Source organism: Agelaius phoeniceus, chromosome 18 (assembly GCF_051311805.1).
Source record: "Agelaius phoeniceus isolate bAgePho1 chromosome 18, bAgePho1.hap1, whole genome shotgun sequence".
Taxonomy (NCBI): Eukaryota; Metazoa; Chordata; class Aves; order Passeriformes; family Icteridae; genus Agelaius; species Agelaius phoeniceus.
Genome location: NC_135282.1, coordinates 9921814 through 9946975, shown reverse-complemented (window position 1 = coordinate 9946975; position 25162 = coordinate 9921814). Strand labels below are relative to the sequence as shown.

The window sequence follows — 25162 nt, the reverse complement described above, 5'->3', positions numbered from 1 at the left end:
CTTGGTGTGGTCTGAGCTGTGGTTCATGGACAAATGTTGGAGTTTTGGTGCAGAGGGAGGGAACTGCTGCATTGTCCCAGCAGCCTGGGCTCTCAGCTCTCGTTCTGGAGAGGCTCCCTGGCTCACTGCACAGCACCTCTGTGACCCTGTTGCATTTAGGTGGCTTGGTGGTCAGCTTTCCCAACCTTGGGAGGTTTATCTTGCAGCTGAAGGGTGCTGGATGAGGAAGTGCCTCCCCAGTGAGCCACATTCTGTGTGCTCTCAAGGAGCTGTGAGCATCCTCACTGCTGGAGGGATTGCTTGGCAGCTGAGCTGCCTGAGACAGGGAGTCTGTGCCTCTCTCCTCTAGAGGAGGAAGAGTGCTTCTCCTGCTGCTACCTGCTGGCTTCTAAGTGATTATTCCTACTCAGTAATTTGGGGTTTTTTTACATTTTAGTTTTGCTTCTTTTTGAACATAAAGGCACTGCATCTCTTAAAGACCTGGAGAAAGACATGGGGGAAGACTCACAATTTATGAGTTCCCTTTGTTCACTGACTTGGAACCAATGCCATTTGTCCTATATTGTGTTCTTTTTGTTGGCCTAAGAAATGGATACCCAGGAGTGGTTTTGCTATGGGTTTTTCCTTTCTTTTCCAGACACTGTGGTGGCTGTGAATGGAATTTGGATTCTTGTTGAAACCTTCATGCTGCAAGGTAGGAAACAGCACAGCTTGTTGCTCCACTGTGGTGCTGGGGGATTGGAAAAAAGGGAGGACTTGAGAAAGCTGTTCTTGTGTCTTGCAGGAGGGAATTTCTTCTCCAGGAATGTCCCTTGGAGCTACATAGTCTTCCTCACAAGTAAGCTGATGCTTCCCAACAGAGCTGTGTCATTTCCTGAGGAGCTGGGAAGGGAATTGAAGTTATGGGTGTAGAGCCTCCATCCAGAACAATGGTGTGCCTGGCAGGGATTGTTTTGTAGAACTTCTCCAGAGAGAAATCTCCATGAACACAGGGAAATGTATTGATTTGGAGGGGAAAAGTCCCTTTGGCACATCACTGAGAGTGAAGAGGATGGGTGGGGTCAGTTAAACCCCTGTTTAACAGAAATCCTTTAAAACCACCACACATCCATGAGGGCAAGGCTTCCCATGGGCCTTTCCTGTGAGGCTGCTCATTCCTGATGCTCTTGTGTTGCAGTCTATGGTGTGGAGCTGCTCCTGAAGACCACTGGGCTGGGGCCTGTGGAGTACCTGTCCTCAGGCTGGAATCTGTAAGTGCACATCCATCTCTTTGGGTTGGAAACACCAACTCCTGAGCCATGCCTGGAGAGAGGAGGCCATCAGCCAGCTGTTAAAATTCTTCTGCCCCTGGCCTCGTGCATCTTGTTAGGCTGGAGCAGCACCAACCCCTCTTCTCTGCTGAAGCACTGCTGATAAATCATTGCTCTTACATTTATTTCATTTCATTTTTCTTTCCAGCTTTGACTTCTCAGTCACCCTGTTTGCATTTTTGGGGCTCATGGCACTGGCATTCAACATGGAGCCCTTTTACTTCATCGTGGTCCTGAGACCCCTCCAGCTGCTGAGGTGAGCTGGGAAAGGCTGGGAAGGAGGAGTTCCAGAGAGCAGGTGGGAGAAAACAGGGCTTGTTTTCCATCAGTCCCACTGGGGACTGAGCTCCTTAGCAGGAGAGGGCAAGGATTGCTCTGTGGGAATGTGACCGTGGCCAACAGGAATTGCGTGGGGTAATGGGATTAGCCTGAGTTATCAAAATGAGAGATAACAAAAACTTGGGATGGGATATGAAAACCCTGTGCTTTGGAGCTTAAGCTGATCTCTAATAGAGATCAAGGGATTTACTGGGGACAGATTATCCTGTGTCTGCCTTCGTGGGGTTCTTACACCTCCTCTAAATTGTCTGATGCTGTTCAGAGAAAAGCTTTTCTGTCAGGGTGAGATGGTCTGAGGCAGTTTAATAATTTCCATTGAATTACCAGAAATTACAGTTTTCAAAGGATGCTGCTTTCTAGGGTGAAGTACTGCCCTGCTCCAACTGCATCTCACACTTGGAGCAAGACCATGGCCTGTCACCTCTCTGCAGTTCAGGGAGCTGGGGCTGATTAACCCTCTCATGTCGAGGTACCCTCACCTTCACAAACGCCTCCAGAGCCACAGGGGGAAGGGATTTGAGGTGAAATGTTTCCTTAAAAACAAGCTGATGTAATTTAGCTCTTCAGTGAGGATTTTAAGAACACTTCATGACACTCAGGAGGGGAAAAAAAATAATGTTTTCTCTGTTCCTCTCCTGCCAAAGCCTGTTTGGCAGTTGTGTTTCTCTGTAAAGGCTGATGGGGTTGCCAAATCTTAAATTAGCAGGCACAGTGTAGTTTTCTTTCATCAATTTTTATTGGGTCATGGGGGAAACACAGAAAAGCTTGTGTCTGGGGGAAGCAGGAATGAATCCTGACCCTGTACACAGGTCTAGTGTAAGTTCTTACAATTTTTAGGAGTTTTAAATAGCTGTTTATGCATCATGCCATGTAAAAAGACAGCCTTTTTTCCCTGAGATCCTCAGTCCTGTAGAATGTATCATAAACCTTTAGATGGGACTGCAGAGAGGTGAGCAGAGACCACTTGAACAGAAAGTCAGGAAACTTCACTGTCATTGACCTGCAAGGTAGAGAGGGCTGGGATTCTCCTTTTTGCTCTTTCCCCCAACACCAGGAGAGCTGCAGGCTGTGGGTAACTCCTGGCCTCTCCTTTCAGGCTGTTCAAGCTGAAGAAACGCTACAGGAACGTGCTGGACACCATGTTTGAGCTGTTCCCTCGCATGGCCAGGTACCACCTCTGCTCCTGGGGTGGTGGCAGGGACAGGGGAATGAAGGTTTGGGGTCAGGCTGGGGGACCTGTGCAACCTGCTGAAGGGATTTAGGGGTGATGGCAGGGGGAAGGCAGTGAAAATTTGGGCTCAGGATAGGGGCCTGTCCTGCTGAAGGGATTTAGGGGGTGATGGCAGAGAGGGGAATGAAGGTTTGGGGTCAGGGCAGGTCCCTGTCCAACCTGCTCTGATCTGTCAGGGGGTGGTCACTGATTCTTCTCAGCCAGTGGAGTGTTCATCTTCCAATTCCTTGGAGCAACAACAGTCCAGCACCCTGAGCTCCTCCTGCTTTGGTGGTAGGAGGATAACTAAGAATAATTTTTAGTTTTTCTCCCCCATCCCAGCTCTTGCTGGAAGACAAAGCCCCTGTGGGAAGAACATTGGCACAAATCCCCTTGGCCCCAGCTGTTCCCTGTCCTCAGCAGAGCCCCTGAGAGCATTTTTGTGGAATGGTGGGGCAGAGGGAGCCTGGAGCTTGAGTGCTGCTCCTCAGCCCTGCCTCCCTGCCAGGAGTCCTGAGCTGGCTGGAGAGCCCTGCTCTTGGCACAGTCCCTGCCTGCAAGGATGTGGAGAGGGCACAAACAGTGTGTGGTGTTCTTTAGTGAAGGAGCTGTGGAGAGATGTTTATTGAACAGAAAAGGACAGGCTGGGAGGGGATCCAGGCTGCTCTTTGCTTTCTCTCTTCAGTGAGTGGCAAACTCCTTGTCCAAGGGCTCTCTGAATGAGAGCAGGAAAGAGCTGCAGAGCCACAGCAGCAGGGAGGGTGGGCTGGGCTTTCCAGTGCTGCTTCCCATCCCTTGGAAATTCCTCCCAGAGCAACCAGCCTAGGATTTTGTGTTTCCCTGCCTTAGCAACTCTTCAGCAGCACAGTACTCTTTCTGTTTCTGCCTCCAGCCTGGGTTTAACTCTGCTGATCTTCTACTATTGCTTTGCCATCGTTGGCATGGAGTTCTTTGCTGGCGTGGTCTACCCGAACTGCTGCAAGTGAGTACCTCAATCCAGCCCCCTCAAGAGTGCTTTTGGTGCTCAGCCAGCAGCAGGGAGCTCTGGCAGCTCCATTTCCCTGTGGAGAAGTGGCCTGGGGCTGAATGGAATGGGGTTTTGTAGCTAAGGCAACACATGGCAAAAATCCAGGAGATACTTCATTTCTCTTGCCCCATGCCTGGAAGTGTCCAAGGCCAGGTTGGACAGGGCTTGGAGCAACCTGGGATGGTGGAAGGTGTCCCTGCCCATGGCAGGGAGTGGAAATGGATGAGCTTTTAGGTCCTTTCCTACCCAAACCATTCTGTTTCTATGATGCCAGAGTTGCTTGTCCAGCAGCAAATTCACCCAATATAAATTCACCTGTTCCTGGACTCTAAGCTGTGCTTGTGCCCTTTTCACTTTTAATGATGGCAGACCACTTGGAAATGCCAAGCTTGAAGGGTGTGAGCCAAGGAACTCAAACTCTCACTTTCTCTGGTATAATATTTGCTGAATGATTAGAAAGACTCCATGTGCTCCATGTGCTGTGAAGGGGAGAGGATTCCTTTCAGAGGAAAAGACAGATATTGGCCAAGAGGTAGAAATTGCCACTCTTCTTACCATCTTCTAGAGGGGCTGGTATTTATAACTTTTTAGATTTCCCTTGCTTTTCCAGTCTCTGCTGATTCTTTGTCCTGTTTTCTCCAACCAGCACAAGCACGGTCGCAGATTCCTACCGCTGGGTGAACCACACAGTTGGCAACAAAACAGTTGTGGAAGAGGGTTATTACTATCTCAACAACTTTGACAACATTCTGAACAGCTTTGGTAAGGGCACTTTTGTCCCTAGAAAAGATTATCCTGTGTTCCTGCAGAGCTGGATGGCTCTGTAATGCTCATGTGAGCCTGGGACTCTCCCAGGCAGTCCTGCTAATGCACCTCACTCAGCATCCTGCTCTTTCTGTCTGGAGAGCTCCAGCTGACTGACTGTGCCAGGGCTGCTCTGCAGGGGAAGCAGAGGTCTCTCAGAGCCAGCTGGAAGGCAGCAGATCTGTTCTGGCTGGTGATCACACCAGAGGTGTTCAAGGAGGGCATTAAGGCACTGCCCTTCTAAGGAACCAACAGCCTCTCTTTAAACACTCTGATGAAGAATAATTTGAATGTGTTGATTGCTCTCCATGATTTTTCATAATGTGTGAGCAGAATGATTATCTCCTGGAGATTTCAGAGGTCTCCATGCTCTCTGGTGAGGAGTCAGGTCTGATTTCCTTAGGAAACAGAGATGGAGCAGTGCTGGAGGTTCTGTGTGTCTGACCCTTTGTCTGAAGAAGCTGCAGTGGGGAGGGTCTGCATTCTCTCTGGATTTGCTGTTTATTTGTTTTTATTCAAACTTGGCTGGCTTGTGTCAGTCTTCCTGTCAAACACTTCATCTAAAAATCACTGTAAAGCAGGTCAGGATGGATAAAACAATTACCTGTGTGTGTTTGCTCCCTCTTGTGTGCAGTGACGCTGTTTGAGCTGACGGTGGTCAACGACTGGTACATCATCATGGTGAGTGAGCCCCTGCAGGCAGCACGGGCTGCCAGCTCAGGCACACCTTGCACAGCACCACTGCTTTCCTCCCATGGTGGCTTTGTTGCCAGGTGTCTTTTGGCCCTGATTGTTGGGAGGCATTTGACCCCTGCCATGCTGCTGGGCACGTTTCAGGCTTCACAGGCTGGACAAATGAAGTCACCCTGTACTCCAGTTTGTCACCCTGCTGTCCAAAGCCACCAGCTTTGGATGTTCTGTGTGTTTGCCTGTAGGAACATCTCTTTTTAGCTGTTGGGGCATTGAGCATTGCACAAGCATTCCCTGGGGGCCGAGTGTTTGTGCAGCTTTGTGCCTGTTGATAAGCAGTTAATGCTGCCTCTCCCTCCTTTTGTGCACTGCTCACTCCTTCCCTCTCCTCTTTAGGAAGGGGTGACATCCCAAACCACTCACTGGAGCCGTCTGTACTTCATGATCTTCTACATTGTGACCATGGTGGTGATGACAATCATCGTGGCTTTCATCCTGGACGCTTTTGTGTTCCGCATGAACTACACTCGGAAGAACCAGGATTCAGAAGGTCAGAGCTGAGGCCTGGCTGACCTGCAGCCTTGTGTCTTCTCTCCCTGGTACTTCATGTCTCTAAGAGAAAATGGGATTGGCCAGGAAAAAACAGAGTTTTTAATTTTCTTTTTTTAACCTGACATCCTGAGCTAATTCTTTTGCTCATTGTTCTTTTGCTCGAGCTTGTTCTTTGTGTTATATTTCTGTCTGGTCTTTCTGCTTTGCCCCTCATCTCTCTCCCAGAATTCCCCAAAAAGCATGAGTGGGTGTATTTATGTGGGTTTTATATATATCTATGCACACACACACAAACTTCAACCACTTGAGCCATTTCAAGCAAATTCTTTGAAATAGGAAGTCCATGTGCATTTCATGCAGGGTTTCTAGGAAACATTGCATCAATGATGTAGCAAAGCTCAACGAGGGACCTTGCAGGAAGGAGAGATTGATAATTTTTTGAAACCAATTTCCCTTCCTCACTAATACACTCACTGGTGGCAGGATGTGTCCCCAAGGTGATTTGCCAGCGCTTTCTGCCATGACCTGGAGGACAACAGACACTGCCTGTGCAGTTCTTCCCACATTTTCTGGTTGTGCTCAGGCTGCTGACTCTGTGCTGGTTCTGGATGTGCCTTTCCCTCTAGGAACTGGCAGAGACTGGGCTCTGCATCCCCCTCATCCCTTACTCACTGTCCTGTTCCTCCTGACCTGACAATTCAGGTGCCAGTGCCACATTTGTGGCTCACAGCCCTTCTCCTGCTGTTCCTTCAGGTGAAGGCTCCATCCCCCTGGGTTTTAGGTGCCAGAAGATCAAATTTGTGTGGCCCAGGAGCTGTTAAGTAGGGAAACGCTTGTGATCCTTCCTGCACCCAGTTTGAAGGGAGCAGTGAGGGACATTGGTTAGCCCTGGGCTCCCAAGCTCTCTTAGGCAGGTGAAGGTCAAAAGGCAGAAACTCTTGTGTGATTATTTGATTTCTTAATTTACAGGCTAACAAAAAAGCTATAAGATTTATTTTCTTTTAAGATACCTAGGAGCCTGATGAGAATAGTTTAGTCAGAAGGTTTGCTGGCCCTTCTCACTAGTTATCTTTCTCCTTGCCTTGTTGGGGGTTGAACATACCCAAGTTCCAGTCACAGAAGCAGGTACAGACTGTACCTGACCTCTGGCTTGGTCCTGTGTGCTTTAGGCTTTGCCTTCCAGGGTTATGGTAGCAGCTGGTGAAGCAATGCTCATCTTGCTGACTTTTGTTCCCCCTCTTTCTGTTTCTTGCCTCTCCAGAAGATAATGGCATTGTTCTGGAGAAGGAGATCTCCAAGGAGGAGGTGATTGGCATAATTGAGCTGTACAAGAGGACTTCAGCTGCAACTGAAACAGCTCAGCTGCAGAAGATCGTGTTGCAGATGGACAAATATGGGGTAAGAGGAAGCACTGAGAGTTCTCACCTTCAGGGAGGGAGGTGTGCCAGGGCCCCTTTGCCTGTCTGGAGAGAGGAGATCCCCCTGCCTGTGTAATGTTCAGGGCTGAGCTGCTGGAGGGACTCTGCAGCATCACAGAATTTTGCTGCTCTGGAAAAGCAGCAGCTGCTCCTTGCTTAGCCTTGACAAAGTCTGGTCCCTGCTGCCTGACAACTTCCCTAAGAGCTGTCCTGGCCTCTGCTGACTGGAAAAAAAACATATTTATATTTCCTCTAAGGAAGCCACTCTCTCCTAATTCTCCTGCTTGTCTCTCTGTGCCATCAGAGAGCCCTGAGGCTGGGACAGTCCTGGAGCATTCTGTAGCAGCATGATGGCATTGGTTCCTGATCCTTCCTTTCTCCATGGCACTGCTTATGCTTCCATTCTAAAACATTCTACACTGGGAAAATGAGCTCTTGTCTCAGAACTGTTGTGTCATGCATCTGGGCAGAGCTGAGTGGTTGTTCTAGCAATGGCCACGGTTACCCCTGTGTCACCATGGCACAGGGCAGGTGCTGCAGCCTCTCAGGTGACAACAGAAGGAGCCTGGGGTGGCCTGAGCTCATCAGTGGGTGATGGGTGTCCACAGGAAGGATGCTTGAAGTTCCAGCTGCTCAGTGACTGATGAATGTCTTGGTGTTTGCTCCTTCCCCAACTCTCCAGCAAATGTCCACAGTGTTCCTGGGACGCAGGTCCAGGACCAAGAGTGACCTGAGTATGAAGATGTATGAGGAGGAGATCCAGGTATGTGGGGCTGAGCTGGAGCTGCCAGCAGGTCTGTGGTGAGAGCATTCCCTGGAATGACAGCCCATCCTGTCAAACACTGCTTTCCTCTGAGCCCAGGGTTTGTTTCCCCACAGGGCCCATCAGAGCTCCTCAGTGGGTGCAGGAGTGTCAGGCCAGTGACAGTAACCACCCTGGGGGTGTGCACAGGCACTGCTGAGCTGCCCTGGGCTCCCCAGGTGTCTGCTGGGGCTGTGAGCACGGTTTGGTGCTGCCTGGGGCTTGGCTGCTGAGCACAGAGCTCTTAAACCTCTGGAATGTGGTTGTGTTTGAGCTTAGGTGTGTCTGTCTGACACAGGAAGCAAGGCTGGCTTGTCCCAGGCAGGCCTGCCTGGTTTGCAGGCTGAGCAGGATGGGAGACAAGTAAATCAGCAGATTCCCTGGAGTTTTAGCACCTTCCTGCCAGTGCCACCCATGGTCAGGAGCTTTCTGCCATGGGTTTGGTCACTGCTAAAGGTAGTTGAAGGTTGTGGGCTAATGTAATGATTAGTGCTGAAAAAAATCAATCTTGTAACCATTTGAATGTGTCCTTTGTCCCCAGAGCAGACAGAGTGGGGATGAGTCTTGAGTCCCCCTAAGGAAAATGCACATTATTTACCATGGGGCTGGGTCACCTGCAGAGAAACTTCCTGCCTGTTCTGCTTGGTCTGTGGCTGAGGGTTGTGACATCCTGGCACAGCCTGGCTGCTGCCCAGCACCAGGAGCTGCTCTGCAAGTCCCAGACATCATGGGAATAACCATCCTCAAGCCCTGGCTGTTCAGGAGGGACATCCTGAGGGTGGGAAGTTTCCTTGGGCTGTGGCTGGGAAGGCATGCTGCAGTTAGCTGGGCTGTTCCAGGAGGTTACCTGTTACCTGTTCCAGGAGGTTAAGCTGCACCCAGGGCATTGGGAAGAACCCTCTGTGCCTGGAAAAACATGCCCCCACTGCAGGCTCTGCCCTTTTGGGGTGATTCTGATCCCTGCCTGTTTCCTCCCCTGCTGCAGGAATGGTATGAGGAGCACTCCAGGAAGGAGGAATCCCAGCCCCCAGTGCAAGAGGCTGCATCTGCTGCCAGCAGCTCCCTGAAGCCCCTGAGCCTCCGGCAGCGCTCCCAGACTGTCATCTAGGCCCAGCTAACACAGCACCTTCTATGCAATAACCTAGAGTATTCCTGCCCAGCCAGCCTGGATTTTGGGAGGGTGTATATAGATCTGTCAGTGTACCAGTGTAGGGATCAAACCTTGCCCCCAGCAGGGGTTGCTGAGAAGCCAGAGGCCCAGGGGGCTCGGGGGAAGGCTGCTGCACACAGATGTGATGCACATCTGGGCAGGACAGAGCCCTTGTCCCTCTGAGCCCCTTCCCAGGCTCCAGCTGCTGCTGCTGCTTGTCTTAGCACTAACAGACCTTGGGGAAAGGGATGTGTAATCCATTAACAGCAGGGAATTCGCTGAAGTCACCTGCTTAACAGTAAAACTTGGGCCCTTTTGGAAGATCCCTGTTGCTCAAAGGGTACCATTAACCTCGGGACAAAAGATCAGGGAGTGAGTTTTTGTTTCTGCTCCACCTTCCTTACGCAAAGAAAGGGGAGGTGGTGTGAAATCTCAGCACTTTTGGAAGGGCAGCCTGCCCTCCCCCTCCTTTTTGGCACACCTAGATGCACTCCAGCAGTAGCGTCAGCTCTGTAGTAGCTCCAGCTCTGATTACTGAATTTTGCTGTCCCCAAGTAGCTCTGAGGCAGAACTGAGGGCCAGCACCCCATCATGCTATGGCCATAGGGGGGGCAGGGCTTTGGGGACTCTGCATCACTGCTGGTCAGTCCTGCCCCTGGGCTTGGGTCACCTCTGCAATCCCCAGAGCTCCTGTCTCTGCTCAGGGAGGGGCTTCTGAGGGTGCCTTGGCTGTGGGGCTCTGCCACTTGGCCACCTGCCCTGTGAAACCTCTCTGGCTGGTCCTTAGCTGGGATAAATGGCTGGGAAGAAGAGTGGAAGGTTTTGCAGCTCCAAGTCTGGCTTTCTTCTGCCTAGCTCTGGGTTAAGCAGAGCTCCTGGGCATCACACACTCCTGCTGGTCAGTCCTCATTCCAGCTGAGCAAGTCCCAGCACAGACTGGGGCTCCTCCCTTGCAGGAATGTTTCTCAGGCTGGAAAAGTTCAGCTCAGTCAGGTGTTGGCAAGATCCACTGAAGAGCTCTACTGTTCCCCTGGGTTTTGGTTGCAGGAGAACGTGGAAGTCAAGGATTCTTCTCACCTGCCTGCTTTTCTGCACCTGAGAGCTGAGGTTTGATAAGGAGGAAGGGGGAGAAGGGATCCCTTCCCAGCTCTGCCACGTTTGAGGGATTGTGGCAGTTGTGTCACCTTTGGACCTGTCTCTCCAAGTCTTTCTTTTCCCTGTCAGCACTGGAAGTTCTGAGGGCTGGAAGTCCCTGGCAGCTGGGAGGTTCCCTCACCTCTTGCTGTTTATCTTTCCTCAGGTTCAGATTAAAGAGTGGAGCTTCCTGAGGAGGCTTCCCCCTTCTCCCAGTGCCCCAGGCAGTGGGAGATGTGTGTCCCCATCCCTTTGTCCCACATGCCTCTCTCTTCATGGCCTCACCTCGTGGCAGAGGGCTGATCCCACCTGGGCAGCTCAGGAGCATTTCCTGGGTGGGTGAGACTTTGACAGGGAGGCAAGACAGAGCTGCTTCTGGAAATCTCTCCCTCCATGGCACAGTGAGAGCACTTGGAAGGAGTAGGAGAGCAGCACACACGCACCAGTGGCTGCTCCCAACCCTTGCCAGACTCCCTGGGTGCCTCACGGCAACTCCTTGTTTTCTTTCTGGATACTTGCAGGTATGAAACCACTTCTGAGCTGACCCATGAAGGACCTTAAAGGGCTGTTTTCCAAACCATAAATTCAACCACAAATGAAGGAGCAGTGCAGTTGTTGCTCTTGCAGTTGCTCTGCGTGGAGTGGCAGCCCGGGAGGTTTATCCAGATTAGTCCTGGGGCTGCAGGAGATGGTGTTTATTGTGCTTTAACTTGTGGCCAGGGTGAATGAGCATTATGAAGGTTAGTGGGGAAAAAAATGTGGCTGTGGTTAATCTCCACATTCCCCTACAGCTGATTTCACCTGGCAGGGCTATCAGTGACTTTATTTTTTCTTTGGGGGCTGTTTTCTGGGTGCGAAAGGAGCTGTGGCTTTAAGCTGTGCTGAGGAAGGCACTGAGGGCTGATCATGCAATAAAGGGCTCCCTGGAGGGCTGGGGGTCAGGGTGCTGCCTCCAAGGTGTTGATCCTCCCCCACATAGCCCCTGTGTTCATTAGTTTTGTATAACCAAGGAGGGCAGCAGCAGTTTGCTTCTTCCATATGTCTTTGGAAGGAAACAAAGTTTGAGTACGGGGCATCCCCTTCTATTTATCCTCCTCTCCCTCCCCCCACACACAGACTGACAATGGAGACAATCATTTTGTAGGGAGCACGGGAGGAAGCACTGCAGGATTTTGTATGCTGGCGTTTTGTTTATAAAAAACCTGATTTTATGGACGTGTCTGTCAGATGTTCTCTAGATTTTTTTCAGGCGCACTAATAAAGAGCATCCTCGGCTTCGTAAAGGCTTCCTTTCCTCCTTCCCCTCTTACTCCAGAGGTGGGGTTGGCCAAGCTGGAGCATTTCCAGTGTTTGAAGAGGAGCCTGCCTGCCCTCTCTGGTGGCAAGTGCTTGTGTTGGGAATATTTTGTGTGCACGCCTCACTGAGCTGCTCCACATTCCTGTTCCAGGACATTACAGAGCCTGCCTTCCCCCTGCCAGCTTTTTCCCTAAACATCAAGATTACTCTTTCAGAGTTAGGTTTGTTAAGGTGCAGTGCTGAGGCCAGCAGGGGTGTTTGACCCTGCACCTCTGTCTGGGACGTGTGCCAGGGTTTGGGTTGCTGTAGCCCTGCCTGTGGCAGGAAGTGGGCGTTGTGTGTCCCGGATCGTTCCAGCAGCTGCTGGAGCAAGGTCAGGGCAGAGCCGATGGCTGTGGGCACAGGGAGGGTTATTTTTTGTGAAAGCTGCTGGTGTCTGTTAGAAAAAGGAGAAATGCTCCTCAGGCCCAGGAGGAAAGGAGGAGGAGCCTGGTCTGACAGTTGTTGTGGTGTTTTCTCAACACCCCCTCTCCCGTGGGGCAGGGTGAGGGTGTCCCTGTGCTCCAGCCTGTGCCCTGTGCCCTCTGCAGCTGGGAGCAGAACCCCCAGCCCACCCCTCCATCCTCCTGGCACTGTGGGCCCTGCAGGAGTCCCTGTCCCCAGGGCTGAGCTGTGCTGACCCCGTTGCCAGTGTGACAGCACGTGAGTGCTCTTGGGACATCGGCTGCTGGAAACCACTTCCCCAGTCCCTTGGGAAAAACCACTCTGGGTGTCCCAGGCTCCTCAGCCCTGGCTGTTCCCTCTCACCCCAAAGGCTCTGTGCTGAGTAAGGGCTGAGTCAGACCACAGAGCACAGAGCAGGAGCAATGGCCCTTGCAGCAGGCAAAAGTCAAGGTTGGGTTTGTGTTTGTGTTGTTTTTTTTATTGCAGTTTTTTACAGTGCCTAAATCTAGTCCTGCCAGAGGTCAACACTGTGTGTGGAAACCTCCAACTCCTTTCCTACAGCTCTGCCCACCCTAGGAGGAGGAGAAAAGTAGGATCTGAAATTCAGGTTGAAAAACATTACTAAAAAAAGCAGGGGAAAAACCAGCCTCCCTTGGTTTTTGGTGTTTGTTTTTCCCTCAGGCTTTGCTTGCACTAAACCCAGTGCATCCCTGGAGCACTGTGTCCCCTTAACCCTGTCTGGCTGTGCCCTGTCTGCTGCTCCAGCCCACGGTGCCAGCAGGACAGTCCTTCCCAAGGACAGATGTGTGCCTGGGCTGTGGCAGTGCCACCCTGTGCTGCCCCAGCTCTGTCCCAGAGCATGCCATGGGGCTCAGGAGGGGAAGGTGGAGCTGAGGAGGCAAAACCCACTGTCAAATGCCCCAGCTCTGTCCCAGAGCATGGCAGGGAGCTCAGGAGGGGAAGGTGAGCTGAGGAGGCAGAACCTCCCCTGCTGTGCCCCTGAGCTGGAGCTTCCCCATCCCATGCTCCTGCTCTGCCCCCGACACAGCTGAGGCGTTGATGCTGCTCCTGCCCAGAGTTCCGTAAATTACAGATTAAAGGAGAGGATGTGGGCACTGAGAGCTCCTTCCCCAGAGCCCAGCAGGGCCCGAGGGCTGGCTGGCACCTCCAGCAGCACTGTGAGGTGGAGGTGCCCTTGTCCCCTGGCAGGGACAGGGGAGGGCAGGGCCAGGCCCCGCTGGGGTGGGAGGCAGAGCGAGCTCCGGGGCTGGAGCTGCTGGGGCCGCTCAGGGGGTGGAGAAATGGATGACCCTGAACTCGGTGAGCAGGGCCACGCACAGGAACAGCAGGTAGGAGGCGATGAGGCAGACGCCATAGGGCTGGCCCAGCTGGAAGCACTGCGCCGGCACCGTCACCAAGGAGAACACCAGGCTCAGCCCCAGCGCCCCGGCCAGCACCCACACCAGGGGGCTGTCAGGCTCCAGCTGTGGGGAGAGCAGCGTGATGTGGGGTGACAAGGGCTCCTGCTGCCAGCCTGGCCCGTGTCACCGTGTCACCACGGCCTTACCTTCACCAGCGGCTGGCTGCTGGTCATCTGCAGCAGGCAGCCCAGCCCCACGCCGACCAGGATGTCTGGAGCACGTTCAGGACGGACACACAGCACTGAGCCCATCCCTCTGCCCCCCATCCTCCTCCTTCCTGCATGGCTGGAGCATTCTCTCTCTCTCTCTGTGCCGAATGCTACCCTGAGCACTCGAGGAGAGGCTTCACCCAACACCCACCCGAGCAAGGCACAGCCCCCTCGCCTCCTTCCCTTGGTAAAATCCCAAATCTGCCACGCTCCAGCCCAAACTCCTGCCCAGCTGGGGCTGGGGCAGCTGTGGGGACAGGGGGGTCCTGTACCCACAGCTGTGGGTCCTGTACCCACAGGGGGTGCTGCTGGCTGGGTCCCTGCCCCTCCCCAACCCCTCACTGTCCCCTTGCACTGTGGGAACACTGCGGGCTTTGCCAGCGTTGGAGGGACTCTGGCATGGATCCCAGCTCCTCTCCAGGGATCCCACAGCACAAGGGGCTCTCCTGGGCTGTAGGCAGGGAAAATTGGGCAGCTCCTGCCCCACATGCCAGCACGCTGGCCCTGGCATGCACAGGATACTGAAGATGATGCCCCCGAAGCAGGCGGAGAAGGCCATGCGGGGATAGCCCTGCCGGGCCATGGTGAGGTCGGAGAAGGTGTCTGTGGAGGGACAAAAGGAGACCTTGGGCATGGCAGGGGCACCCCAGCGTGTCCCAGGGGGGCACTGGGAGCTGCAGAGCCCTCACCCCCGATGCTGTTGCCCCAGGCCAGCAGTGTGAGGCCCAGCACGGTGTTGCTGAGCTGGAAGATGATGCCCAGGGTGCGCAGGATGTTCACCAGCTCCATGGCTGCGGCGTTGATCCACATGGCACTGGCCAAAAACCCAAGGAAGGCAAACACCTGATGGGAACAGGAGCAAGCTGGTCCCTGTGTGCATCCCACAGGAGCCCCTGCCCAGTCTGGAGCAGGCTGTGCTGGTCCCTGGTGGGTGCTCAGGGCTGGGGGACACCTTACACAGTGATACTTGGGTGGCTCTTCATTGCTCGTGGTGATGAAGATGATGAGGGCCAGGGCAGAGGCAACCAGTGTGACCAGTGCCCAGACTGGGAAGATGCCCTGGATCTGGTAGAGCCCATCTGCACATGGTGGGGAGAGGAGGGACAGAGAGGCTTGAGGTGGAGATAAAGCCTTGTCAGCTACAGCCAACTCTGCCTACGTCCTTACAGAGCTGCTCCCCTCTGTGCCTCAGTTTCCCCAGACTAGGCCAGGCTGGGCCTGCTCCATTTTCCCCCCAGGACCTGGATGGGGCCCAAGCCCCCTTGCAGGGTGTATCCAGCTGCAAACAGCTTGGCTCTCCCCTGCCCATCCCTCCTCTCCACAATGGGGAGCCAGCTCTGATGCGCTCCTGCAGTCCCCAGGGCTTTGGTGGCCTCTCAGTCCTGTCCCCTTCTGCAAGCTGGGACTGGCCCAGGCTCTTACAGGCGCCTGATTTCAGGGTGAGGACGCAGAGCAGAGGGCTGGTGACGATGTGCAGGCAGTTGAGGGGTCTCTTCCAGTTCAGGTCATCCTTGTCGGGGTCCACAACAGGAACGGTGAGCAGCAGCACCAGCTCCACGGGCACCTGGCACGGGGACACCCATCTGGGACACCCTGCAAGGTGCTCCCAAACCCACTGCCCCTGCCCCAAAGCCCCGGGGGGACAGAGCCCCAAGGGCCAGCAGGGATGGGGATGCCCCTTGGGGGGCTCCTCCTGGCTCCTGTTGCCCCCTACTCACCCTGAAGGCCTTGAAGAGCCGCCAGTACCAGGGCTTCCTCCTCCACTTGCGGTAGTCCAGGGGGCTGAGGGCCGCGGTGAGGATGCGCAGGGAGCTCTCCCGGGAGGGCAGTAGGGGCCGGTACTCCTCCCCTGCAAGGGACCACGGGGCTGAGCGGTCTGGGAGCTCCCTGCGTGTCCCCAGGGAGCTCCCCCTGTCCCATGGGCTGTCACCCTACAGGCTCAGTCACTGGGGGGCTCTGGGACCCCCGAGGACGGAGCAGAGCCAGCCCTGAGCCCACAGGAACTGGAACGTACCATAGTCCCCACTGTTTGTGCTCGAAGGCTCTGGCTCTTCCACATCTGTCGACATCTCTGTGAGGAAGAGGAGAGGGCAGGAGCACTGGAAGGGCACCCCCACGCCCCGGGGGTCCCATCCCAGCTGGGCAGCCCTTACCTGGCTCCCAGGCTCCGGGAGGGGCCAGCCCGTCCCCGCGCTGCCGCCGGTGGATCCAGGTGCAGAGCACCACGGTGAGCACGTAGAACACATAGAGCCCCAGGTAACCTGAGATGGGGGAGTGATGGGGGGGTCACGGCACCCCCAGGCTGCTCCCACCCTGCCCAGCTCCCACAGCGCTCACCCAGAGCCTCTCCCAGCCTGATCCTGCCCAAGTAGAGCACCACGAAGGTGAGGAAGACGGCCACCATGTAGAAGATGACGTCCCTGAGGAAGGGCCTGGAGGCGGCTGTGAAGGGCTTGACCAGGGCAATGCCCCCGGCCACCGCTGTGGTCACAAACACACCGGCACCTGCCAACACAGGGGGACTCTCTTGGGACAGGGGAACATCCCACAAACCCAAAATGTCACCCTGTGAGGACATGGCACTGGGGCTGCCTTACCAAAGACGGCCCCGATGGCCAGCCCCGCTGTCCGGGGGTCAGAGAAAGCCACCACAGCACTGAAGACATCAGGGGCCCCGTTCCCAAAGGCCAGGAAGGTGACACCATGGAGAGGGGACGTCAAGGAAAAGACCTGGTGTCCTCCTCCCCGTGGGGACACGGGTGCTGTGCACCTCTGTCCAGTGCCAGCACATGACCACTCGTCCCACTGAAACCTTCCAATGGGTTTCCCCTGGCATGGCACCAAGGGGACACAAAGTGACCCTGTCATGGCCACCTCCCCTGCCCTGTCCCCACATCCCTCCTAACTGAGGCCCCTGTGATTTGCCAAGGATACTGCCACGTTGTGGGACAGCTTCAGGTTGGTGGAGATGGCTGATAAATTGGGGCAGAAGCTGGAAGGGCAGAAAAGCAGACAGAGAGGGGTGATGGGGGTATTGGGGCTCCTGCTCACTCTGGGGACAGTCCCCTCCTCTGCAGGGCCACTCACAACTTCTCTGCTGTCACACCGAGGATGATGAACAGGTACAGGAGCCAGAGAGCCTGTGGGGTCAGGGGTGGCACAGAGAGGGGTCAGTGGGGTCCCCACCACACACCCCCCCAGCAGAGCATCCCCAGCACCGCCCTTTCCCGTCCTTACATAGAGGGTGACAGCCAGGGGCAGCAGCCGGGGCGGGAAGACACAGAAAACCCCATCGAGGTAGTCGAGGAAGCCCCCGTCGAGCCGGCAGTCGGGGTTGCTCCGGATGAAGTGGCACCACTCGGAGCTGTTGTGCTTCCGAACCTCCCAGCACTGCGGAGCACAGGGAAGGTGCTCGGCCGGGCCCCCCCGAGCACACAGCGCCCACCCCGAGGGGACACTGCCCACCCCGAGGGGACGCTGCCCCCCAAGTGCTGCCATGGGGCGGCTTTGGCAGGTCACTGTCAGCCCTGCCTCAGTTTCCCCACCTGAGCTACACATGCGTGGGTGCAGGGCTGCGCCAGGGCCAGCAGAGGTGGAAACCCTTGTCCCCAACCCCATCCATGTCCCCACACAGCCCACACCCACCCCGGGCCATGGGAAGGCGCCGGCCTGGCAGGCAGAGAGGTTTTCGGAGGAGAAAACCAGCAGCGGAGGAAATCCGGGTGAGATCCCTGCTGCGATGGTGAGGACATGGCAGCAGGGACGGGACGGGACCCCCCGGGACCCCCCCAGCCCGGCAGCACCCAAATCCCTCCCCGAGTCCCCCCCCAAATCCCCAGACTTACATCCAGGCTCCGTGCGTGGCTCAGAGCATCCCCGGCGGGAGGCACCGTGTGCCCCGCGTCCAGCAGCAGCGGGGGCCCGGCTGGCAGCGCCCCGGGCAGGCTGAGCGCCCCGGGCAGCCCCGCGGGCCCCTGCCCCATGGTGCCCTGTCCCTGGCGGGGACAGCCCCGGGGGACACCTACCAGCGGCAGCGCTCCCCGGGGACACCGAGCGGGGGCTGCCCCCGGAGCCCCATCCCGCGCTCCCCGGCCGGGGCCAGAAGGGGTTAAAAATCAATAGTAAAACTGGAAATTATAATTAATGCTAAAAAGAATAAAACGGATAAAAAGCAGAGCCTCCCGCGGGCAGGTTGCGCCACGGCCCCGCCGGGGGAGCTCAGCCCGGGGGAATGGCACCCAGACCCCGCAGAGAGGGACCCGGGGGCACCCCCGGGGGCAGGGAGGGGACAGAGAGGCCGCGGGCGGGTGGGGACGGTGACCCCGGGGGTGTGGGGGATCCCGGGCGGGGATGCGGGGATGCAGGGATGGATGGATGGGGGTACCGGGGGAACCCCACCCGCGGCGCGGCCCCACCGTGTCGGCTCAGCCCCGCTCCGAGCACGGGCAGCTGATCCCCGCCGGCCCCCCCGCCTTAAAGGGGCCGCCACCCTCCGCCCTTAAAGCGACAGCGACACTCTCCCACACGGCCGGCCGCCCACAGGGGACACACGCGGCTCTGTGCTCCGGGCCGCCCCTCTGAGGCCGGACACCTCCCACACACAGCCCCACACGGGTGAGCCTTGAGAACGGGCGGGCTCAGCGCGGGACGTGTCCCGTGTGGGTGGGACAGCCTCGGCACCGGGCTGCACAGACCCCGCGCCGGCGGCCACACACCCCTCAGAGGGCACGGGCTGCTCTCCGCAGCGGCGTCCCCAGCTCCAGGACACCCCAGCCTCAGCCGTGCCCCCTGCAAGCGCCGTGCCCTGTTTGTGGGGTGCAGGTTGGCCCTCACGGCCGGAGCCCCAAGACTCTCATGGGGTTCAAAGAACCCGTGGGATTTAAAGAACCCATGGGATTCAAAGGTCCATTTCCCACTCTGGCCCGTTTCCCCCCAGCGCTGCATTCTGCCCTTCCCCCGGAGAGAGGCGAAGGGAATTGCGCAAGGCCGGGGCCGCCGCTGCCCTGGGGCCCGAGGGAAGCAGCAGCGCCCCGTGTGTTCCCCCTGCCCCGAGCATGGGGACACGCCAGGCTGTGACAGCTCACACCAGGGGTCCACGCGTGTCCCCCGAAGGCGGGGAGGAGGAACCTGCGCCCATCTCCTGAGGGCGTGGGGCTGGGAGAGGCGGGATGGGAGCGGGGTTATGAGCGTGGGGCTGGGGCCGTGGGTATGAGCGTGGGGCCGTGGGTGGCATGGGGGGGACAGGGGCGTTGTGGCGGGGTCTCAGGGGTCCCCACGCCTTGGAGCGGTTGGGGGCGCGGCCAAGCAAGAAGCCCCCGCCCCTCAGCCCCCGCCCTGTGTGAGATGTTTTTGCAGGGTAGCTCTGTGGGGGGCGTGGCCAGTGCACTGCCCCGCCCCCAAATCGGGCCATCCCATTGATACCCGGCAGTGCCGATGGGGGCGTGGCCACACAGACGCTCCGGCCCCCATCCAGCCCCGCCCCACTAATACAACAGCGCGTGGAGGGGCGTGGTCACCACGAAGCCCCGCCCCATCCCCCACCCATTCACACGCGCCGGTGCTGATGGGGCGTGGTCCGTCCCTAGCCCCGCCCCTCAGTGTCCCCGCCATGGCGGCCCCGCGGGCGCTGCTGGTGGCTTCGCTGCTGTCCCCGCTGCTGTCCCCGCTGCTGTCCCCGCTCCTCTCCGCCGTCCCGGCCGGCGCAGCCCCGTCCCCGGTGCCCCGCAATGTCTCCGTGCTGCTGGAGCCGGGCTCCGAGCGGCTGCGCGTCCTCCCCGGCCGCCACCCCGCTGCCGTCGCCTGGGCCAGCCTCGATGACCGCATCCCTCACGTCGGGTATGACCCAGGCCGGACCGGACGGGACGGGGCCGCTCAGGGATGAGGTGACGGCGGGGAGCCGTGGTGGGTGGGGTGCCCCGTCCCAGCCGTGTCCGTGACCCCCCGTGCCCGTGTCCCCACAGCTGGGCCTTCCTGGAGGTGGCCACCAACGCCTCGTACAATGACAGCCTGCAGGCCTACGCTGCCGGGCTCGCCGAGGCTGCCGTCACCGAGCAGGTAAGGGGGACCCGTCCAGGAATGCGTGCCCTGGTGGCTGTCCCCGGCGGTGACGCGCGGCCCTGTCCCCCAGCTGATGTACATGCACTGGATGAACACCATGGTGGGCTACTGCGGCCCCTTCAAGTACGAGAGCGAGTACTGCCAGAAGCTGCGCAGCTACCTGGAGGCCAACCTGGCCTGGATGGAGGAGCAGATGGAGAAAGGGCGCAACACCGAGTACTGGCACCAGGTGAGGATGGGGAACCTCCACCAGGGGAGCCCCCTGGGTCCTCCTGGGCCTTTAACCCAGAGCACAGCACAGGGCAGCGAGCTGTCCTGGCCCAGCTCCAGGTGGGATGACAGGGATGTGGTCATGCTCCTTCCTGGGGTGAGTAGAGGTGACTCGTGACTTTCTCCTCGCCAGAGCCTTGCATGCTGCAGTTGGGGTGCACAGGACGTGGCTTTGTCACCCTCGGCTGTGGGTGCTGAGTCATGACCTTGCTGACAGTGACACCTCCCCCCTGTGCCTCTGCAGCAGCACTGAGACCAGCTGATGTGCTCTGTCCCCTGGGGGAATAAGGGAGCCTGTCCCCCAAAAGCTCTCAGCCTGCCTCCTCGCAGGAGCCAGGTGCCAGCTCTGTCCCCTGTCCCCAGGTGCGCCTGGCCCTGCTGCAGCTGAAGGGGCTGGAGGACAGCTACAATGGGCGCCTGGACTTTCCCAGGGGCAAGATCACCCTGGCACCCTTTGGCTTCCTGTAAGCTCCTTCTCAGAGCTGGGGGAGAGTGGGGGAGGGTTGTCCTGGGGTTTGGAGTGCTGTGGGGACAATTCCTCCATGTCCATGAGCAGCCAGTTCTACTCCCAGTCCACCTTTTCTGGGCATTTGTCTTCTGCTGCTGGGGCAGGTTGGAGCTAAGGCAGGTTGTTCTCGTCCCCACCCCGTGGGCTGGGTGGTGGGTTCCCCCCACAGCCCCTGCCTCAGTTTCCCCACTGCTGTGCTCCCCCTTTCCTCCATGCTCATACTACCAGGGTGCTCTCAGCACAAGTGCCTGCCCTGGAGTGTGGTGGATATGGACAGACAGACAGACAGCTCTGAGCCAGCTCAGCTCCAGGCCTGGGGCACCCCTCACCTGACATCTTTTGCCTTGCTTCCCCCAGGCTGCTGCAGCTGGGGGGTGACCTGGAGGACCTGGAGTCTGCCCTGAACCGCTCCTCCCCTCAGCGTGTGCTGGGCTCGGGCTCCTGCTCGGCCCTGGTGAAGCTGCTGCCGGGCCAGCGGGACCTGCTGGTGGCCCACGACACCTGGAGCTCCTACCAGGCCATGCTGCGTGTGGTCAAGAAGTACACGCTGCCCTTCCGCACCTCGGCCGGCGGTGCGTGGGCTGGGCTGGGGGGGCTGCACTTCACACCCCCTCTCTGATGCTCTGCATCCCCCCTGCAGGCAAGTCCCAGATCCCTGGGAGCATCCAGGTGTTCTCCAGCTACCCCGGCACCATCTTCTCCATGGATGACTTCTACATCCTCAGCAGCGGGTTGGTGAGTGGGTCTGGTCTTCGGGCACCTCCCCTCGGCCCTGCTGCCCTCCCCATCGCTCCCTGCCCTGCAGGTCACGCTGGAAACCACCATTGGCAACAACAACCCGGCCCTGTGGAAGTACCTGGAGCCCCGGGGCAGCGTCCTGGAGTGGCTGAGGAACATCGTGGCCAACAGGCTGGCCCGCAGCGGGCCCGAGTGGGCCGCGGTATTCCAGCGCTTCAACAGCGGCACGTGAGTGGGCTGGGAATGGAGCCTGGAGGGATGCTGGTGCCTTGGGAAGGCTGATCTACAACAGGGTTAAAAAATAAAGTAGGGATTTATTAAAAGCCTCAATGGATCCACGTTGGGCAGCACAAGAGCCCAGCCAGGGCTGCACCCAAGATGAACCAAAATGGTCACAAAATGCACGACCGGGCACGAGGTCTCTCACTTTTATCAATTCTGCTCCATTTGCACATTGGAGTTAATTGTCCACTTATAGCTTTAGGTTATGAAGTCCCATCCTTCTTGTTTTTCTGTCTTCATTCTGCCATTGTTTATGCTCTTGGGCCTGAGATTTGGATCATTTGTCCTTGGTCTCTAGATAGAGAAGGAATTGTTTTGTCTCCCTACTCTATGAAGAGAGTTCACCATCCCCTGATATGAAGGTCGGAATTACACACTAAAGCAGCGCAGAATCTGAAACATAGAAAAGCTAAAACTTAAGGCATCAGTGGGATGGGATGGAGGGTGCCCAGGCTGCCAGAGGGATGCATTCCTTGCTCTCCATGCCAGGTACAACAACCAGTGGATGGTGGTGGACTACAATGCCTTCACACCGGGCAGAGCGAGCCCGGCGCCAGGCGTGCTGACTGTGCTGGAGCAGATCCCGTGAGTGGCTCCATTCATCCCTCAGCCCCTGCTGTCTCCTCTCCATCCCTGTGGGTTTGGGAAAACCCTGGGGGTGGTGCCTGCCCAGCCCAATGGGTGGTCACAGGGCAATAGGGCTGTCTGTGGCTAAAGGCTCTAGGGCTGTCTGTGTCTAAAGGCTCTGGGGGTGCTGGTACTGAGGTGATGGGTGCCCAGCACCTCTGGCTGCGGTGAGGACCCCAGTGTGTGTTCCCCCCACCCAGCATGCCCCCCACTATCCCCAGTGACTTTTCCCCCCCTCTGCTCTGACCAGTGCTCTTCCTCCCAGCACAGGGGCCTGGTGGTGGTGGCTGACCAGACAAAGCTGCTGTACCAGCAGGGTTACTGGGCCAGCTACAACGTGCCGTGAGTGCCATCCCTCCCCAAGGCCTGCCCTGGAAAGAGGGGCAGCAGTGCCCACCTTGCACACCCCCTTGGTGCCAGCTTGCTGGGTTCCCCCTCCCCAGGTACTTCGAGCAGATCTTCAACACCAGTGGGAACCTGGAGCTGGTGAGGAAATATGGTGACTGGTTCACCTATGACAAGAACCCTCGTGCCCAGATCTTCCGCCGCAACCAGACACAGGTCCATGACCTGGACTCCATGATCCGCCTGATGCGGTGTGTGCCGGGCACCCCACACCCGGAATTCCCTGAGGAATTTCCCCCAAGGGATTTTCTGTCATCTGTGGGCTTTTCCTACATCTTTACTGAGCTCTGTCCCCTCCCTCTGCAGGTCCAACAACTACCTGCAGGACCCCCTGTCGTGGTGCAGGGGCTGTGACCCCCCCCAGAACGCCGAGAACGCCATCTCTGCGCGCTCCGACCTCAACCCTGCCAACGGCACCTACCCCTTCCCCGCCCTGCGCCAGCGCTGCCACGGCGGCATCGACATGAAGGTGTGCCAGCCAGGCAGCCCTGCTCTCCCCACAGGGAGGGGCTCCTTGTGGGGCTGTGCAGCCTGTGCCCAGTGCTGAGTCGCTGCCCTGCTCCGTGTCCCCACTGCAGGTCACCTCCTCGGGCATGGTGCCCACCTTCGGGCTGGTGGCAGTCAGCGGCCCCGCCTGGGATGATGTGCCACCCTTCCGCTGGAGCACGTCCCCCTGCAGCTCCCTGCTCCACATGGGCCACCCCGACCTCTGGACCTTCCCCCCAGTCAAGGTCCACTGGGACTGAGCAGACGCTGGTCCAGTCTGTCCATCTGTCCTGTGGGGGATCCCTCTGGGGGTGTGGGGGGTCTCAGCTCTGTGTAACAGGGTCCCCCCCTGTTCTTTCTGCCTCTGGGGGTCCTGGCTGTGCTGCACAAGCCCAGCGTGTCCCCTCCCTGCTGTGGGGCTCTCCAGGCTCTTCCTTGGGTGCTGATGCCTGGTTTGGGGGGGGCTCTTCCTGGAAAAGGGGCATCCTGGGAGGCTGGGGCTCGCCCTCAGCGCAGACAGGAGGGCAGTGAGCTGGTTTGGCTGTGGTAAATAATAAAGTGCTCTGTGCTGGTGGCTGTGCTTTGCTCTCTGCTGAGGTTCTGTGGTGGCTTTGTTAGGGCTGGGCTCACTCAGGGGTCTTGCCCTGTCCCCGTTAGCAGGGTGATCTGCTGCTCTGCTGGTGGGAGGGCCTGTGCCCAGTGAGGCTTTTGGGGTGCAGGCTATGCAGGGCTCTCTGCTGTGGAATGGGGGAGCCCCACTCTCAGCCCCTAGGAGTGGGAGACCATCCTCATCACGCCTTTTGTCTTCCTTTCCTCTGGCACCTGTGTGCCCCGTCCCCAAAAGCCGCGGTGCAAAATCCTCTTAGGCAGCTCCCTTGATCCGCTCTGGCTCGTTAGGAATAACGAGGTCATTACTGGGGGATTAATGAGCTGTGCCTCGGCAGAGCTTTGAAGGCACCGGGTTCCCACCGGGGCTGGGGGCCCCTGGGGGCTGCAGGGGGGTGGGAGGGAGCAGCTCTGGGTTGTTGGGGTGCTGGCACCCCAAAAACTGGGATGGGTGCCCTGGGAAAGGCAGGGTGTCTGTACCCTGCTGTGCTGGGACAGATTGCAGGTAAGCCTGTGTCCCCATGGTGGGGGGACTGCTTTTGGGCTCTCCGTGCCTCAGTTTCCCCAGACAGATGGCCATCTGGGAGGTGAGCAGCAAGGAGGAACAGGGCATGCTGGAAATGCCACAGTGTTGCTGATTCCCTTTTTTTTTTTTTTTTTTTTTTTTTTTGTTTCCTTAAACATGGAAAAACAAACAAAAAGTTGTTAAATACCATCCCAGCTGCTGCCACAGTGTCAGCCAGGGACGCTGGCCAAGGGAAGTGACCAGGTGGCAGCCTGGCATGCCATCCTCATGGCAGGGATGGAGCCAAAGGGGAGCAGAACAGGCACAGGGAGGTGGCTCTGGGGTGCAAAAGGACCCTGGAGCACCCCAGGGCTGAGCTGGAGTGTGGTGTCCTCCCAAAGGGGTGTCCAGCCTCACCCCTGTGAGCTGGGACAGGCTTCTCACACCTCTCCCCACTCCTGCTGCTGTCCCACCCTCATGGAAGTGGCTGCAGTCTCTGCCTACTGTGAGGTGGGGGGGTCACTCCAAAGGCCCCCAGAGGGACTGGAGCTGTGTCCCCCTCATGCTCCCATTCAGGAAATCCTCCTCATTGCCCTCCTTTCCAGACCCTTGTGTCCCAAAAGCAGCGTGGCCCTGCAGAGGGGCAGTGCTGTGCTCTGTGCTGCTCTCGGGAGCCCAGGGATGTTTTGTTGGTCCCAAAGATCAGCCCCATGAGGAGCAGGACAGACCCAGAGCTCTGTCCCTGCTCTCTGCCTGCCAGCAGGGCTGCTCTGGGGGGGTTTGCAGCCCACTTTGGGTCAGGGCACTAAAATCCCATATTGTGTTTTCACTGCTGTGTGCAGAGCTGGGCACACTGTGGGGTTCCCGGTGC

At 57.5% G+C, this 25162-nt stretch overlaps 3 protein-coding genes across 5 annotated transcripts in view; 2 read left to right on the top strand and 1 right to left on the bottom strand.

Moving 5' to 3' along the window:
* Positions 1–11722, top strand: part of TPCN1 (two pore segment channel 1) — a 42564-nt gene extending 30842 nt beyond the window's left edge. For all 3 annotated transcript variants that reach the window (XM_054645518.2, XM_077187634.1, XM_054645519.2), the window contains 12 exons: positions 638–694; positions 785–838; positions 1178–1250; positions 1459–1566; positions 2746–2817; positions 3752–3841; positions 4533–4648; positions 5325–5371; positions 5777–5930; positions 7194–7330; positions 8033–8113; positions 9138–11722. In XM_054645518.2, coding sequence (XP_054501493.1) covers positions 638–694; positions 785–838; positions 1178–1250; positions 1459–1566; positions 2746–2817; positions 3752–3841; positions 4533–4648; positions 5325–5371; positions 5777–5930; positions 7194–7330; positions 8033–8113; positions 9138–9260 — 1112 coding nt within the window. In that variant the 3' untranslated portion in view covers positions 9261–11722. The remainder of the gene's footprint in view (positions 1–637; positions 695–784; positions 839–1177; positions 1251–1458; positions 1567–2745; positions 2818–3751; positions 3842–4532; positions 4649–5324; positions 5372–5776; positions 5931–7193; positions 7331–8032; positions 8114–9137) is intronic.
* Positions 11723–12633: 911 nt separating this feature from the next.
* On the bottom strand, positions 12634–18288 carry SLC8B1 (solute carrier family 8 member B1). The gene is made up of 15 exons (XM_077187640.1): positions 17653–18288; positions 17045–17197; positions 16895–16947; positions 16742–16799; positions 16405–16510; positions 16145–16312; positions 15961–16068; positions 15822–15878; positions 15526–15656; positions 15230–15371; positions 14765–14886; positions 14497–14650; positions 14330–14410; positions 13745–13809; positions 12634–13661 (listed from the first exon to the last, which is right to left on the bottom strand). Exons 1-15 carry the CDS (start codon positions 17788–17790, stop codon positions 13464–13466), a joined length of 1734 nt encoding a protein of 577 aa, XP_077043755.1. The 5' UTR covers positions 17791–18288; the 3' UTR covers positions 12634–13463.
* A 1091-nt stretch (positions 18289–19379) lies between these two features.
* On the top strand, positions 19380–23754 carry PLBD2 (phospholipase B domain containing 2). Its single transcript, XM_054645606.2, has 12 exons — positions 19380–19642; positions 19768–19861; positions 19935–20093; positions 20498–20598; positions 21000–21214; positions 21283–21377; positions 21448–21608; positions 22152–22247; positions 22560–22631; positions 22733–22885; positions 23001–23163; positions 23273–23754. The coding sequence occupies exons 1-12, from the start codon at positions 19416–19418 to the stop codon at positions 23438–23440; spliced, it is 1704 nt and encodes a 567-aa protein (XP_054501581.2). The 5' UTR covers positions 19380–19415; the 3' UTR covers positions 23441–23754.
* The last annotated feature ends 1408 nt before the right edge of the window (positions 23755–25162 follow it).

What these genes read in the sequence shown, in the direction of transcription:
- SLC8B1 (XM_077187640.1), bottom strand. Translation starts at nt 17,790, where the DNA reads ATGGGGCAGGGGCCCGCGGGGCTGCCCGGGGCGCTCAGCCTGCCCGGG. An exon ending in AGCCACCCAAGTATCACTGT is followed by an intron (nt 14,651 to 14,764) that starts GTAAGGTGTCCC and finishes TGTTCCCATCAG; the next exon opens with GTGTTTGCCTTCCTTGGGTT. An exon ending in GCAGCCAGCCGCTGGTGAAG is followed by an intron (nt 13,662 to 13,744) that starts GTAAGGCCGTGG and finishes CTCTCCCCACAG; the next exon opens with CTGGAGCCTGACAGCCCCCT.
- PLBD2 (XM_054645606.2), top strand. Translation starts at nt 19,416, where the DNA reads ATGGCGGCCCCGCGGGCGCTGCTGGTGGCTTCGCTGCTGTCCCCGCTG. An exon ending in TCCATGATCCGCCTGATGCG is followed by an intron (nt 22,886 to 23,000) that starts GTGTGTGCCGGG and finishes CTCCCTCTGCAG; the next exon opens with GTCCAACAACTACCTGCAGG. An exon ending in ACGGCGGCATCGACATGAAG is followed by an intron (nt 23,164 to 23,272) that starts GTGTGCCAGCCA and finishes TCCCCACTGCAG; the next exon opens with GTCACCTCCTCGGGCATGGT.